This window comes from Urocitellus parryii, chromosome 3 (genome assembly GCF_045843805.1).
Source record: "Urocitellus parryii isolate mUroPar1 chromosome 3, mUroPar1.hap1, whole genome shotgun sequence".
NCBI classification, from domain to species: domain Eukaryota; kingdom Metazoa; phylum Chordata; class Mammalia; order Rodentia; family Sciuridae; genus Urocitellus; species Urocitellus parryii.
Window position 1 is genome coordinate 16413109 of NC_135533.1, and position 17933 is coordinate 16431041.

The window sequence follows — 17933 nt, forward strand, 5'->3', positions numbered from 1 at the left end:
TGGGTTTCCTCCCCTATTAATTCCCCAAATAGAGCCCAGATGCAACTGAGATAATAGACTTTTTCCACTACATTTTCTGCACGTTTCCCCAAGATCTCCCTTTTTCTGCTGGGCCTTCCTTTCACTCAGGGAGATCCGTAACCTAAGGAAAAGCGGAAGCAGGTGCAGAGCATAGGCCTCTGATTGGAGCATCTCCCCTTTATTCTGTAACCCTACCTTCCCTGTGGTAACCTCCTTCTATTTTTTGATCATCTGGGGGAGCCAGGCATCTGTCTGTATGACACTGACTGTGTACATTATGCTTTTGCATTTCAGTTTTAAAGATATTTTTAAAAATTCATTTGATCGTTGGGATACTCATCAGCTTTGAAGTTGTGTTATGGTAAAATTCAGAATCCTGTGAAAATTTGCTTCAAAGGGATGCAAGAGGTGAAGTAGGTAAGATTTGTCATGGGACACCACAGGGTCTTCTATGGTTCTGAGAATGGAGCAGGAGGCCAGGCTTTCTGCTGCCTAGGGACTTAGCTAATGTTTGGCCTTGCTGACTGCTAGAACCCAAGTGGACTTTTACATTTAGACACGGAGGTAATATGCACCCATGCTCTACCATGCATCTCGCAATGTGATCAATGTAACAACTTAATAGCTATGTTAAGTAGCAAATTGTATTATTGCCATTCTATAGATGAGAACACTGAGAACAAGAAATGGTAGAAAACTTGCTTCCAACATACTATACATAAAGCCAGAATTAAATTCCAGGGCTATTTGCTTTGAAGACAGCATTTAAGGCATTGAACTCCATGTAAAAATAAACTCGGTGTTTTCCTATGTATGTGTATGTGAGTGTGTGTGTGTATGTGTGTGATTTATGTATTTTAATTAAATCATACTATGTAAACGTTATAAGAAACAGTGGAATGGGACTAACTTAGAACTCAATTTTGAGCATTTCAAATGTGTGACTCTTTGGTGTTAGAGGTTTGCAGTTCAAGTGTTATTACAAGAAAAGAATTCAAAGAGACACCCAGTTAAAAATAAATTCTTGCACAGCCAAAGAATTTGGAAAATCTTTTAGAATAGTTATTTGCAGTGTTCAGTTTGAAATAGGCTTATCAGGATGGGTCATGTGTGCATCTACCGTGGAGGATGGCTCCTGTGTTCTTCTGCAAGCCAGCGCCACACGGCTCAGCATTCAGTACACTTACGTAAGGGCACAATACATTAAGGATTCACTCACAATTTAAAATTATATCTCTGTTGCTTTTAAAATTTATGCTTAGAGATGAATTATTCATGTCTGCGTAGGTGTAGGAAGTCTTACAACTCAGCATTTTTTGTACAGTAAAAGGTCACTTCGAAAGTAAAGCAAATATTTACTGCTGGTTTGTGGCTGCAGTGTGTGGGGCACAAGGGGTCATTGCAGAAGTAGATTCAGGGATGAGACTGAGAGTTTGGAGGCAGGTTTTGATACAGTACATGGTCCAGATGTATTGGTGGGAAAAAAGAGGGAGGGGATTCATGCATTTTTTTAAACAACAATACAGTTTAAAAAATAAACATAATCTGACTTTAAGGATAAAATTAGTTCAATAAATACAAAAGTCCCATTTTTTTTTTCTACATACTATGACTTTCAGAAGGAGAAGAGGAAACTCGGGTTCAAATATCCAAAACAGGGATATGGAACTCATAGAGATTTCTAATCCAGCTTGGAATTCTGGAAAGTGACAAATTAACAGTCCTCTCATTCTTCCATTACGTATCTTTTTTTTTTTTTTAATAAATACTTGTAGAATTGGAACAAAAGGTGTTAGCGCTTTTCGTGCCTCTTTTTTTTAGTAGTCATGTGTGTGCATTTGCTAGGATTGCCATGACAAAGTGCCACAGACGCGGTTGCTTCAATGACAGAAGAGTGCTTTCTCTTGGGTCTGGAGGCTGGAGTGTCCAGGTTGGTTCCTGCCACTCTCTCCTTGGCTTGCAGCTGGCCTGCCTGCCATGTGCTTTCATTCCTCCACATACGTCTGTCCAAACTCCTTGTTCTTATAAGGACTCCCATCTTATTCCATTAGGACTTACCCAAATGATCCCATTGTAATTTAGTTCCTTTACTAAACACCTTATCTCCACACAGAGCCCCGCATTCTGATACCCAGGGGCCAGGACTTCATCCTCTCAGCTCAGCCCATAATGCAGCATCATCCCAAATACATTTGGCAGAACTTTGGTTATTTTTCTTTTTGTGTCCAATTGTTTGAAGGTTGAACTTTGTGTATAGTACTTGATTTTGGAAGTTTATTTTTTTTAATTGAAGGGTGCAAGGGGAACTAAAGGAAATCAACCTTTAATTTAGAGCAGATTTTCAGTATCAATTATATGAGATACTGCAAAGTTGTTCATCTCTACCCCAAATTTATTTTCTGTAAAATAAGGTGGGTGAATAATATGTACCTTAAATTTTAATTTCAATCTGAATTCCTAAGGTGCTATCATAAGGAAAGCAACTGCAGAAATGCATACAGACTCTAAATAGAAAAAGAAAGACTCTCACTTGTCTTTGTGAATAAAAAATTTACTTGCAAATTGACTCTCTACCAAAGGAGAAAAAAAAAGTCTTTAGATTGTTATTAATGGGTTTACTGCATTCAGGGAGAAAAAAGAAACATTTCAATATTTACTGCAGCACTGTAATAATAACTGATTTTATCTTCTGACATAGAATGAGCAGAACATCAATAACAAAAGTCTAGATGTTTATTTTGAATGTTTAAAAAATGTGTTTGTATAGGATTGCTTGGCTAAGGTGGTAATGAACTCTGAGGTGTATTTCATGAGAGGCTCAGTTCAATTATACCAGTTCAATTGAGTTTTCCTGGCCTGTTGGAACACCCTGGAACACTTACATGAAATGAAAAGAGAGTACATTTTTAAAGGCAAGAAAAAAAGAAACCCTTGTTGATGCTACATTTAATTAGTCTCTAGAAATCTCATCACATTTTATGTCAGAAAAAATGAATTCAAAAAATGAATTCAGCAAATTCCCAAGTTATGGCTAAGATAATTTGACTAAAATGAAAATGCTGGTTGGAAGAATTACAAATGGAACAAAAAGATTAAAACTTCATGTAACAAAGTCCTGTAGTTTTATTTTTATTTTATTTTTTATTTATGGCTCTCAGGAGAGATGGCTTCCGTACTCTGATTGGGACATAAGTATATGTCTTGGGCTGATACTGTTTTGTGGTCCAGCAAAGTAAAGAATTAAATATGTTTCCTGAAAGAAAGTTTCTTGACTTCAAATTGTTAATACAGGGACCTTGGTAGAGATTCCATCTGACTTCATGTGGCAGGTGAGAGGAGAGAAAGAACTGGGACAATCAAATGTACCCCAAATGATGATCACATTCTATTATGATATTTCCAAAAAGACCATTCCAGTTTTCCTTTTTCATTCTTTTCCTGTTAATATTGTTAGAAAAAAATTAACTAGTTATATTAATCAGTTTTCCATTACTATATGCATCTGTTTCTTCCTGGACCACGGTGACATTTTAGTTTACCTCTGAAAATACATTCCAAGGAACTTTTTGTCCCCCGGGGTTTACTATCAAGTTTTACAACAGTTTATCTTTGTTGATTAGTAATCCCATTAATAAAATTGTGTGACTTTTACAAGTTGCATTCTAGAAAAATATTTTTATTCTGTTAATTATTATGGAGTCAAGAAGAATGATTCTAAAAATAAGAGCAGTTTTAAAATCTCTCAGTCGTCCAGTCAGGGAGTAGAGGAGGGGACTGAGAAGTATTTACCCATTTGGTTACTTTCACTGAGTCAGGCAGGAGAGCTGGAGGACTCTCCATTCTTTCTTTTTGGATTTCCGATGAGGAAACATGGGCTGGTAGAATGCGTCTGTGAGACCAGTAGGGGACTTGGGTTTCCACCAATTGCAGGTTCCTGAAGTGTGTTGTGATGCTGGTTCTCTCTCCAGATCCCTAGGTATCTCCCTACTGAACAATCAGGATCTTGGCAAGCACTTGCCAACCTGAAGAAAAGAGTGAGTCCAAAAAGTGTTAGTTACCAAGTAGTTAAGAAAAAAAACAAATTTTCAAATAGTGTTTTTTCTGACACCCAGATTTTAGGAAAGTATATGAATCCATTTATGAAATATTTTATGTAGAAAGCTAAAAATAAGGAAATGTTTTTTAGGTAATGCTATTTATCACTAGGCTAATGCTTACTTTTATTCTTCTTCATAGAAAATAAAACATGGAATCTTCAGAGCAAGTTTGTTTCTAGGAAAGTACATCTCCTCTCAAAAAATTTTCAGAGTAGCTTTTCAATGGAAACACATATGACAGTTCATGCATTCCATCCTTTCCCAATCTTCTTGGTCTGTATTATTTCCCCCTCTTAAGATAGTTGTATCAGTCAGTTGTCCATTACTATAACAAAGTTCCTGAGGCAGGCTTAGTTTATAAAGAAAATAGGCTTATTTAGCTCACAGTTTCGGAGGCTAAAAGTCTAAACAGCATTGCTGAGGCTTTGGCAAGGACCCTGTTGCCTGCCTCACCTTGTGAAAGGTGACAATGGTGGGAGAATATGTGGGAATGAGAGACCACATCACCAAACAGGAAGCCAGACAGCATTTGGGGCCCTACAGTTTCTTCCAGATTCAGCAAGGACCTCCCTCTATGCCATCCATTCTAATATCCAATCCCCAACATATTGACCCTGGGGAATAAGACCCTGACACACCCACATTTAGGGAGTGAGCAACATCCAAACTATAGCAATGTCCATATTCATCTTCATTCCATTATGGCTTCGTGCATTTTGGCTATTTGCTTTGTTGGTTATTTTTACTTATAAACCATTATAAATTCTTGATTTCTTTCTATTTACAGATGAAGTAAGTGTTGTCATTTAAAAATTACAATCATGTATTTTTCTGGTAAAAAAAATTGTTTTAGGGTTACACATAGACCCCACCTCTCAGCTCCTCAAAGGCTTGGTGTAGACTTGAGCCAGGGGTGGCAAGCTGAATTTCTGGGCTCTTCCTGGAATGTGTGCAAGGCCACACGTGTTTCCTTCTGTAAAGTGACAGTTTTTAAACTGAATAGTGCTTTATCACAACACTTCCTCCTCCCATCTTTCCAGTACAGATAACCAACTTGTCATTTGCAAACAAAAACATGATAATAAAACAGTTTGTGATTGTAAACCTATGCAAGTATTTTTAGCACTTTAAATAGCAAATAGGTGTAAGATCTCACTTGGATAAATAGAAATTGGAACCTGAAGTAGAAAATTCTGTCTGTCTTTCTGAGCACATAGATCTAAAGCCACTGTGTTGGCTTGAGTGACATCATCCTTCCATGTCTCACTGGCTCAACTACAAAGGCTCCTACCCCAATGGAGATAGTGATGGATGGTCCTCCCTGCAATCAGAGCAGAAAAGGAATTCTCTGCCCCGATACCAGCTACAAGCTAAAATGACCTTATATTAGCATTTTTATATAAAATGTTTAGTCATTTAAATAGCCAGGAAACTCCATCCCATGGATTCACTTCTTAACATGGAAGTGATTTCGGCCTGATAGTCTAATGTGACAGAAGACAGGGCCTGAATTTTTTACCTGCTTCTATTCCAACTGCTCTCAACAGATCTTCTCCCAAAAATCTGAATTTGCAGAATTCTACTACAAAAATGCATGTTCCCTCCACCTTGAATTTCCACCCATTCTCAATTTCCTGTGTATTTGCTTCCTCTTTTCCTTTCCTTTTGACATTTGTCTAACTTTTGCTCTTTGTAAGCATGAAAGAGTATTAAAAAAGCATGAGTGGGACTTTAAAGACATTTTTTTCTTCAAGGTTTGTCATTATCAATTGCCAGTTCAGCAAGTAGCAGGGCAGGAGACTCCACTTTCATGAGCTCTGGATTTTCAGATAGTATCTCATCCCAGGCCTGTGTGTAGACCAGCGGCAAGCCAAAGAATCAGCTCACACTATGATGCCTGAGCATTGAGATTCTTGTCTGGTGGGCAGTTTTCATACCAGGAGTTGACTTTCCCTTTGAATCAAATTCTGCTGGGTGGTCCCCACTGTACCCACTGATTCACAGAGCATAACATACATGAGTAGATATGATGACGAATACAGTCAGTTGTCATGAAAAAGCAATTTTTCTTCTTGCAATGTTAGGCGGTTCTTAAACAGTCAATTGACACGTGTTGGAAACCTCACATTTAACAGAGGTTGCAGGAGATCTACAGATGGCTAGAGATGGGCGTCCTGCCCTGGAAGAGCTCATGATGTGATGGGAGGAGTGGCCGTCACATTGGCATTTAAAACAGAATGGAGTGTGAAGGAATTTTAGGTGCAGGGAGCCAACTTAGTCAAGGTGCAAGCCTTGTGTGTGTGTGTGTGTGTGTGTGTGTGTGTGTGTGTGTGAGAGAGAGAGAGAGAGAGAGAGAGAGAGAGAGAGAGAGAGAGAGAGAGAGAGAGAGAGGGAGGGAGGGAGGGGAAGGGAAGGAGCAAAGAAGCATCAGTATTTGGAAGATATTTGGAGGAGAGTGAATTACCAGGGAGAGAAAGAAGAGGCGACTGGAAGCTTAGTTGGGAAACTGGAAGTGTTTTGAACTGAAATCCAAGAGAACAGGGCTTCTGGGAAAAGAGAGGGGACAAACAGTGGGAAAAGAGAAGGTGAGGACTTTGAGCCCTTGGTAGTCAGCTGTTCAGTGACTTAAAAACAAATCTCACCCCGGGGAGCTGCAGTTTTAGCCATATGGATGTCTGGGTAGGGGTGGCCGCACAGGGAAGCGTGGGATTGGCTGACTGGGTCAGTAGCAGTGATGACATTCACTGCCACAAAGAGAAGCAGGAGGTCAGGAAGAATGTGAAACTCGGATCCAGGTTGTTGGCCTCTCAGCCTCTAAAGCAAAAACGATGAAACTGCTGTTCCTGGCGAGCTCTCTGCAGTGCCACCAAGGAAAGTTGCTGCCTGGTCTTCTCCTTCGCTTCCCCTTGCTAGACCAGGGACATGAAACTGGGCGGAGACGACAGTCTGTAATAGCCGCACAGTGATTTCACTCTGTAGCGTATTCATCTATCGCACATTTCAAAGGCCTAGAAATTTGTTATAAATTTCCATGAAAGCATGAAATTGTTAATCACAATGTGCAAAATAAATTTTGTCTCAGCCAATGTCATAAAAGTTCCTTGATATTTGATAAGTTTAGTCTATTTTTAATCCTTTGGCTCATAAATCAGATAGCAATGTGTCTTGCTTTTGTGCTTAAAGTGTATACTTTTTGGTCATTAGTCTCTGTGACTGATCATCTCAGGGACTTAAAACCCGATACCCAACAAATATTGAATTAGACGTGATCTAAATTTTTTTTTCCCAACCTTGTAACACTTTCATGAATCACAGGAAGGTCTGGAAGTATAGCTGTCCCAAATGATTTGTGAGGCGTGACAGCCAATTGTCATGTCACAACGGAAGTCCTAGAGACTGAGCACCTGTTCAACTGCTATCGAAAAGAATTAACAACCTTTAAAAACTTCTTCAGGAAAACATGTTGGGCACTGGGATGGCAGGACTAGTCATTGTCGATGTGATTTTGGTCTATTCTTATTAAGATTCAAAAACTTCTGTAGAGTTCCTTTTAGATTCCTGAGGCATTGTTCTCTTCTCCAGGCAGAAGACAACTGAATTATGAGTGTTCTGTCTGACTTTGGCAGGTGTCAAAAATTCATTTTAAATCTCTGTTCAGAAGCCTTGACTCAGTTTGGTTTTGTTGTAAAGAGGTCTTCCTGCACATGTTTTGAATAGGTTGTCACTGACAATTCAAAAATGTCCCAACGTAAATGTCAGCAATTTTCAGAAAGTTGCTAAAGGAAGCCATTGATTATAATTTTATTTAAATTGGGCCCAGTTTGACAGCTGATCTGAGGATAGGGTGGTAGATGTTTCATAACAATTTAATTGGAGAACATATAGTAGTGAAACAGATTATTGACCTTTCTTTGGTAGGGACATCTACTATCTGTTTGTTCTTTATTCTTTCTTTTTTATATGCATGATTTCCAGTAGAGATAAAATGCAACAGAGTGGGAAGATAATCCAGCCTGCATGCATGTCCTGATCCAGAGATCAGACAGGACAGAAATGCACAGCTAATTTGGAGTTTCCTCTGGGGTCCACAAAGAGAAAAGCCACAGGAAGCAGCTCAGAGAAGCTCCAACACCAAACTGTGCCAAAGCCTCAGGGCCATGGTTCAGTCCCAGAGGAATTCAACTTCTGTGTTTCATTGACTCTTTTGTTCGTAAATATTATCGTAAACGACATGGGCCGAGTGCTAGTCTAGGTTGGTGGAATCCCAAAGAGAAGGAGGAGAGAGTCTTTCCTACTGGACACTTACACTCACAATTAATATTTAAACAGGAGGCCAGTGCAAAGGAATTTCACTAAAGATTAGTTAGAAACACACTTGATTGTATCTAGATTATGATCAGGTAGAATCTCATATTGGCATTACTGAGAAGAACTTAAAGCAGTTTATTATTGTCATTAAATTAGGCCTGAAGGGAGACAGGCAGAGTTGTGAAGCTTTTTCTGCCTCACAAAACAAAACAAAACAATAACAAACAGCTCTCTCTCTTTAGGCAACAAATGCCTGGTAAGATTATGGTCCTTCACAAAAATCCATGCATCTCTATAGTGAATGTTATAAGGGCCACATCTTAAATTGAACCATCTGAGAAATGTTTTTTTTCTAAATATTTTTTAAGCTGGGACACAATACCTTATTTTTTTAATGATTTACTTTTATGTGGTGCTGAGGATGGAACCCAGTGCCTCACCTGTGTTAGGCAGGTGCTCTGCCGCTGAGCCACAACCCCAAGCCCTAAGAGGTGTTAATGAAAACATTAAACAGGATATTTACAAGGCAGAAAAATGTAGAATAATTGTATAACTTTAAAAGTCTTCTCTGCAACACAAATTAGGGATTTTATTCTTCATATCTTTAAGTCAAATATTGCAAACATGCCCCCATCTCCAACAGCATTCTTATTAATGATAGACGGTTAATTACTCTGAATTCTGTCTCCTGTCCATGTTGACAGACTCTGAGCATGTCAAGCCTTGCTTTCTGTTCATCAAAGCTGCAACTCTGGTGCATTATTTCTGTTCATCAAAGCTGCAACTCTGATGTATTATTTAGGACTGAGTAAGAAAAATAAGACTTGTAGAAACTGGCATATCATTGAGGTGCTAATTATAATAACGACAATCATACGTTATTTCTGAACATTTGATATTTACCAGAAATGTGCTAACAGCCTTGTGTGCATCTTCTTATCTAGTACTCACTCCAGTTCTATCATCAGTCTCATTTTCAGATCAGAAAATGGCTTAAAGCAGGTAGCTTTAGAGTTCTCAAGATCAAGCGTAAATCCATGGAGTTCCGGTTGTGCCTAAGATTTCTTTTACGATACGTCTTGCTTTCCTCACTGAGCTCTGTGGTCTTAATCAATCATTGACATCACATGATCAATCTTTGATGACAGTCATTGTCACCACACAATCTCTTCTAATTGAAAAAACCAATGAGACCTCTCCCAGGTGACCGGTTTTCATCGAGAAGATCCTGTGGTGTCGGTGGCATTAAAGCGATCTTGGGACACCAAAGCACCCAGCTCATTCGGATGATTACTCCAGGCAGGAGTTTGGGTGAGAGGAGTCTTGTGTGAGGCTGAGAGAAACTGTGTACTAAAGAAATTAATTTGAGGAGGAAGAGATCTCAGAGCATAAGGGAAGACTTGACTCTAATGGGCTGAAATTTTACATAGGGACAATAAAAAGAAAAAAAAACAGAGCTTATTGCAACGGCATCTCTGGAAAAGGGGGAGCAGGGGGGAGCAAGAGTCAGGTGCAAATTGAATGTCAGTGAGTGTTCCAGGCTTGTCACAATGGCATGGCAGTCCACCTCCCCTCCAACACCCTGGGTGGCAGGTGTGCAAAATGTGATTAGGGGAAGCTGTGTTTGAGGGTGTTGTGAGCCCATGTGAGTGACTGAATGAGAGGAGATCTTAATATGGCTCTCAAGAAAGTGGTCGAGGGGAACAACTGGGAGTTCATTTAGAGTCAGGAAGTCCCACTCTGCACGAGGAGCAGAGCCATAAGGTTGCCCAGGAAATTAGTGAGAAGGCAACAGGTTGTGGTCACTACCCCAATATGAAGGAGAGTTCACAGACTGATGAATTCCTTAGAGGAAACTTGAGTGGTCCCATGGAGGTCAGGTTTAGAACCCTTGAAGTGGTGCCTGGGTCGGTCTGGGAGCACCGTGTGGTAGCTGTTCGCAGGGAGGCAAGGTTATATTTGCTCTCATGGTTAAGTCTCCTCTGTGCTTTACTAACTTCCTTGGCAAAGTGTAATTTTAGAAAACTAATGGCAGTTCTCTTCTCCAGACTCCGAGGGACAACATTGTCATCCTCCTTCAACCAGCCATTAATGGGGAACAAATGCATTTTGACATAAGGGGACAAAATTGCATTCCTTGGATTTCATTTAATCTCGGTACACTTTCTCTCCTCCTCCTTCAAGCTGTCTGCTTTTGTGTTATTAGTTGGCTTTGTAAAATACCAGGTGGGAGAAGATCCAGGCATGTGAAATGTCACGACATCAGCCAAGCTTGACAGTTTCCCCCAGAACCTTGTCAGAAATGAAATGTCTAGGGAGGGTTCTGGATACATTCTAAACTTCTTCCAATATTGGACAGCAGCAGATGCTAGTGTTAGGTGAGCCTTATCTAGGAGAGAATTTTCAGAATAATTACTAAAATGATATCATTTGGCACTTACAACCTGACAGCACTTTTTCAAAGCAGATTACATGTACTGACTCATTTAATTCTCCCTGTGTCCCTGTGAGGTGCATGCTGTTATCTGAATCTTACTTACGAGGAAGTGAAAGAATAGTTTTCTGATTGACCAGTGATTAGAAGAACTTCACTTCAATCCAGCCAATCTGATTTGGAGTCAAGTTCTTAACCTGTTTCTGGTATTGCCTCATTTATCTATGGTTTACAGCAGGTAAAGAAAAATTCAAAGGGGTTTCCATCACAGACTTTATGGTCCAAAGCCCTAAAATGTGTTGTCGGGGCTCAACTGTGGCAAAGTTTGTAGGAAGCAAAACATTAGTTCACTTACAATACAGGGTTTAAGAAAGTTGCTAGTGGTAGGAAAACTGGATGTGTAGGTTGTTGAGAGAAGATGAGAGCTGGAAGCAAGAGGAGGTTGGGTGGGTGAGGATATTATGTGGTGGCTAGTCTGTCTGGCTTAGCTAGTCATTCTGGAGATGAAGTGAAATAGTACATGGATTAATTTTGGATCTATTTAAATGATACCTCCTGTTGTCTGTCCATGGTGTGACCCCTGGAAGTCAGGAAGTTTGGTGGGAGCCCAGTGATTCAGGAAGAAGCACTGTGTAGGTTGGCATCAGAGGGCACAGATGAGAACCTGGGAGATGGACAAGGAGCAGACACTGATGGATTTTGAAAAAAGTGGTACAACTGGTGAGCTCAACGTCAGGGGAGCTCATGGATGTGGGGACCAGGGGACTGGCTCCTTCTCTGAATTCTTTTTCCCACTTGGCATCTGGGCTATAACAAGGTCCTAGTTTTGGTGCCTCCCTCCCACTGAAGAAGACTGGAGCTCTCTGCCATTAGGTCCACTGCTATCTCAAAAGAATGGTTAAGGAGAGCTCATTCAACTCCTGCACCCCCAGACCCCATTACAGGATATGAAGGACCATCATGTTTCATGGTTCTACCTTCCTTCTTAACTGTTATGATCATAGCAAAGTATTTGCTAATTGCAACCTTTATAGATCACTTAGGTGAACCTGGAAATTAAAGAAAGATTAGACCCCCTTAATTTGGGGACAAGCATTTGGTATGGTCATCTCCTAAATGCTTAAATTCTTTCCTGTCTTTGTACAGCTAATTCTCTTTGCTGAAATCCTTATTTTTACTCTTATCCAGAGTTATCATTTATTTACAAATTGACATAACTTTTCAAATGACATGTTATTTCACTAAATATGATGATCCTCTATGCAAAATAATCCCCAAGTCCCACCACATAGAGATAACCACTTGGAACATCTTGTTGAAGACTGCTCCAAACACTTCTCTTACATATACAGACTCCTAAATTCTATAATTTGCATGCAGGAGCTTATGCCGTGTATAATTTCCCAGGACTCGTTCTTCACTTTGCAATATGTTATGGGCAGACTTTCTTCTAAACTCATTTCCCTTCCACACATCTATAATATCTGCCTTATGCTCTCTTATTATAATTACTGTGGGTACTTAGCCATCCCCTTGTTTATTGTTTATTGATGAAAAAGAGTCTTAAAACCCACAGAGATCTTCAGAATCTGCTAACTCAGATGTTAAGGCTTTGCTATCACATCCATAGGATTTTTGGTATCTATCCATTGACTTGGAGTTCCTCAGCACTGGGTAGTAGAGAGAGCATGAAGCTGACATGTGGGGAGAATAAGGCCCTGTTCCAAGCTCTTTCACTTAGCAACTATGTGACCTTAAAATCACTTTACCTTTCTGAACCTCAGTTTGCTGATCTGTAAAATGATATAGGGATGCCTGATGCTTAAGGTCAATGCTACCAAATACTATTCTGTCAAACTAGATCTCTCATCACCTCTTAAATGCTCATGTCAGCTTTATTCTTTAGTCCTCTTCAGTGTCCATTGCAAGATCGATACAAAGTTGTGAATGATGGACTGATGCAGCCACTGAATCCATCATCTCAGCCTTCCCCCAGGACTGCCCAACTCTGAGGTTTCATATTGGCTTGATTTTAACCCAGCAAACCTCAGGCCTTTTAACCTGCCTGCTGTCTCACTTTAGAAGGTGCATTTATATCTATATTTTAAAATGTCTTAAGTGTGTGAGTGTGAAAGATAGGGAGAGAGGTGTATATGGATATGTGAATATACATACATATAGTCTACCTATATATCTATGTATATGTAGATATGTATATTATTTTTAGATTAGTACAATTGAAATCTAGGAATGAATTACTATTATTTGCCCTGAAATGAAATTTTTAAATAAGAAAATGAGATTAATTTTTTTTTCACTCCCTCTTCCAGAGTTGCAGTGAGATTAAACGGGTATGGGCTCATGGGTCTCTGTGTCTTTGAGGTGGGTCGAGAGCAGTGTCCTGAGGTCTAAAGCAGCTCCTTCCTTCCAGCCATTGTTTTCTTTCCTTCCCTCCCTCCTTCCCATCCTTCAATTCTTCCATTTTCCTTCCTTCTTTCCCTTTCTTCTCTTATTTTCCTTCCTTTACTTCCCCTACAGAAGTGAATTAAAGAGTAATGCTATTCTCTCTAGTTTGGTCAGTGGTGACTTTTATCACTGTTTCATATAAAAACGAGCAGCAATCCTCTTTGTTCAGCTGCTGAAATCTAAATATGAGGTGGTCTCTGAGGACAAGCCAGGACTGTGTTATATTCATGTGTTAAAGAAACCTGTAGATCTGCAGGGGAGGTGACAAAAACTAAGTTATTTCACTCAACTTGTGCCTGGGATGAAACTTCTTTGAAAATGTCATTTAAGAAAACATCCAAGAAATCTAGTTACCAACTTTCTGAGGGTGAAGAGGAAGCTTTAGGAAGTTTGGTGCTGTCCCCTTTGTTGAATATGTGTCCTGAACCAGCTTGGGTTAAATGCCTTCCAGATGAATCACATACTTCATTCTCTGCCTAATGAAACAATGAAAGTACTCTATACCTATTGACATTTTATTTGGGGGAAGCTCAGAGGTACCTTCATAGGCAGTGCTTACTGTAACATGCTCTAAGTGACAGGTGTTTACAGAGATGATTCAATCCAGGAGAGCTATTTCAATTGTAGTTCTGTGCTTTCTGGATTCTTATTCTGTCCTTTTTATTGGTTTTTCTCTCTCTTCCGAGGGTCAGGCCACCACTGACCAGGTTCGACTACTGTGGACCTATTCACCTTTCATTTTTCATAGTAACACCCTGCTTCTATTTCCAATTAGCCACATCTAATTTGTTATGTAACAAAACACATTTTCCTTAGCATTTTAATAAATTAATATCAAATATTATATAAAGTGGTCTCCAAAGGGCTTTTTTTTCTGCTGGTTTTTATGTTATTAGCTAAATTGCAGCAATGTTAGGTTTCTGGAGAGGCATTCTCAAGGTAATCACTTGTTTTCTGGTAAACCTGCAATTCTCGGTTGAATGTGAACTTTTTCTTCTAAACCAGAAGAGACGTCCTTGTCCCTAGTCCCTCCAGGTGCATGACTCCCAGTTCTTCTCTCTCATTTGTATCTGACCACTCGGTTCTTGTTTTGCAGTCCCCAGTCTGTCCCAGATCGCCTGAGGATCCGGGTGAACAAAATCAGTTTACAAGACTATGAAGGATTCCACTACGACAAAGAGAAACTTCGGGAAGCTTGTAAGTTGCTGGTGCTTGTAGGTTTCCTAAGATCAGCTTGTCTTCAGCTTCTTGACCCTCTTTGGTTTGATGGGCAGAGTCACTAGACCATGGCTAGGGAAGCGCAGTAACATGCAAACTCCAAATGATGATCTGTGGGCTGGAGAGAACAGAATTGGGAAAGGAAAGCATTAGAGTCCAATCACTCAGCTCCAGGAGCCAGGTCAGGAACTCCCAGCTCGTTCACCACTCTAAGTCCCAGCATTGCCTGCAGTGAGGGAAGCGGAAAGCAGGTAAGACCATGGCAGAGGAACACCTGCAAACCCTTGAGGCAACACGGTTCTTTCTCTGGAGCCTGCATTATCAAATACTTCCCTCCTTCTTACACAAGGGTGGCAAAGTTAGCCATGAAGGCACATCCGTCATTTTTAGTTACCATGCCCTGATGTGATGTCAAAGAACAACTCACAGGATGCAGAATGCTGTGTCGATAGAGTAACTCACGGAGGATAAGGTGCCATGGTTTCTGAAGTCTCAAATTGAGTCAACATATGAATTCTCCATGTATATATTTTCTGTATACTTCATTGAACACATAGCTCATTGTCAATTTCCCTCGTCAATCAGTATTTATAGGACACTTTTTACATTCTGGTCACTATCTTAAAATTCTAAAATTCTGAACTCCTTCTTAATTGTGGAGGCCAATAGTCAAGCATAGTAAGATCAAGGATGGTGATGAAGACCAGTGTCTGGGTGAACAGACAAGGATGCCTCCAAAAAGAAAGGAGTTTTATGGGGCCAGGATTGTGGCTCAGTGGTAGAGCACTGGCCTAGAATGCATGAGGCACTGGGTTCCCCAGCACCACATAAAAATGAAAACAAATAAAATAAAGGTATCATGTCTATCAATAACTAAAAAAAATTTTAAAAAGGAATTTTATGGAGAATTAAAGATTATTAACCAAATCCCAATTGGTGTCCCAATGTGGACTGACCAGAAGTGTAGAAGAGGAACTAGTTAAAATGGGAAGGAGTGGAGTAGGAGAAGCATTCCTGGGTCAGTGACTTCCATGTTCTGATTTCTGGCTCTGATCTGAAGAGAGTGGTAGTGGATGGAAATCCTGAGATCCAAGGACAGTCTCAGGTGGATGCAAGCTCTTCTACAATCCTGGGTTGGCAGTGAGCAAGGACCCTTGTCCCTGGTGGCCTCGTTATAGAATCTGCTAGAGAGTTCTCCGGTTAAATCTCTACTTTCTCAATTCTCTCTACTGCTTCAGCTTCCTCAACCCTTTGGGGTGTTTTCCTGAAACATCCGGACCTTCATTTTCTTCTCAGCTCTCACTTCTACCATTCTCTTCCACTGCTTTGGTAGGAAAGTGGGAGCTAAAGTAGGGATAATTTTCTGCAACTGCATTTCTTCCTTTGGTTAACATCATCTTACATTTTCTAAGGTAAAGAGATTGTAAATAACAGACCTGCACCAGAATCCAATGGAATCCATATATATTTGCAATGGGAGGTATAGCTACAGTATAAATTAAATTGATTTTTAGAAGCTTCTAGTTATAAAGAACACTGTTTTATGATCTTTCTTATTCCAAACTTCTAAATGAATAGTTTGCAATTTTTGAAAATAATAGAAAATAATGGATCTCTAGTAATATTTTGCAACTTACAGTCAGTTCTCAGTTGGGAGTGGGGATATACTTAGATATTTTGGGCCAAAATGAAATTTGAAGCTTATCTATGGTTTCAGGGATCTGTCCTATCTTTCCTGTGGTGTTATCTGTCCACTGTTGCCAGAGGCAATTGTGATTTGAGTTTTTTTCCAGGAAGATGACATTTCCTGGCAAGAGCTTTACTCATCATATGTTATCAAACTTCTATGTGAGAAAACTTCTTAAATTGGGAAAAGGAACTTGGCATTAATATAGGTCAATGAAATCAGCAGAGTCTTTGGAACCCAAAAGGGCACGTAAACTCCCAAAGTGGGTACTAGAGGAATTATTCTAAAGATCTGAGCTTTAAGAAACAGAGGGAGTGAGTCTTTTTCGTTCTTTCATTTATTCAGGCACACACAGAAGTGATTACCATCACCATTTACTAGATTCTTGCTAGGGTGTCTGAAGGGCTGTTCATATCATTCATATTGCAAGTTGGGATGTTTGCTGGGGTGTTTATGGTCTAACTAAGCCTTGCTTTTGTCTGCAGTGCAGAGTGATTAAACAAAATGGCAGCCCCTTTAGTTGGTCTGCTTATTTTAGCATAGAGAAGGATGACTAGACCATTTCAAATACTTCCCATTCCCCTACCATTTAGCTCCATCTCACCTGGGGACATTCCCCCTAAAACTAGCAGCATGGACAGGTTGTGTCCTTCACAGTTCCCCCCTCAGCTCTTGTTGATAAAGTTTAGACTTACTTAAAACACCTGGAGTCTCCCTCACTGGTTATAAAGCTTCAGGTTGATGGTTATGATTTGTAAGAGGGGAAAGTCTATTCAACTGAAGAGGTAGAAGGTATAGAGAAAGTGGCCATGTTAAGTTGATTAAATTGATTTTTAGAAGCTTCTAGTTATAAAGAACACTGTCTTATGCTCTTTCTTATTCCAAACTTCTAAATGAATAGCTTGCAATTTTTGAAAATAGTAAAAAATAATGGATCTCTAGTAATATTTTGCAACTTACATTGAGTGATAGACATATATTTGCAATGGGAGGTATTAAAATCTTAAGCAAATCTATAATAATGACAGCAGAAAATCACTACTGTCATCTGAATGAAGTACATAAATGTATCATTAATAAAGCATGTAACCATACAGTCTAGGCAAAAAAATAATCAGTTTTTGAAAATCCATTTTATTTCTGTCTTCAAAAGAGATTAATTGGCATGACATATATTTTTATATCTAGAATAACTTGACACTGGCCAAAATTTAACACTATCCTGTGAAACTGATTAAACTTTACTTTTGGCATTTACTGTACATTTTTGAATTGCTATGGTAGTTCACAAGAGTTTAGAGCCTAAAACACAAATAGGTAAGATCAATTTGGGGCCAACAGAAAACAGATATAGTGTATAAAGATAAGAGGGGCTAACATTTGATAATTGTGTATCAAATATAATTTTTCAGCAATGCTTTTCTCAATATAATGGATATTATCTGGATGCACATAGTATACTTTCTCAGTTTATTGGTTGAGACTAATGATATTAGGATTGCGCTCTAATTAGGTATAGCAATTTAGGCATTTTCACTAATGGAATTTCCTTGATAAGTGATTTAGTAGAAAAGTCATAAATGTTTGTATTTGGATCTCAGTTGCAACCTTGGCAAAATACTTTAATTTCTCTGATGATCAAATCTCTCATCTTTAAAATGAGAATATAATTGCAATCCCATAGAGTGCTGAGGCTGAAATA

At 39.4% G+C, this 17933-nt stretch overlaps 1 protein-coding gene across 2 annotated transcripts in view; it reads left to right on the plus strand.

The window, feature by feature from the left end:
* The window catches only part of Dgki (diacylglycerol kinase iota), a 414620-nt gene that overhangs the window by 294076 nt on the left and 102611 nt on the right, over positions 1 to 17933 (plus strand). For both annotated transcript variants that reach the window (XM_026398565.1, XM_026398566.1), the window contains one exon: positions 14423 to 14523. In XM_026398565.1, coding sequence (XP_026254350.1) covers positions 14423 to 14523 — 101 coding nt within the window. The remainder of the gene's footprint in view (positions 1 to 14422; positions 14524 to 17933) is intronic.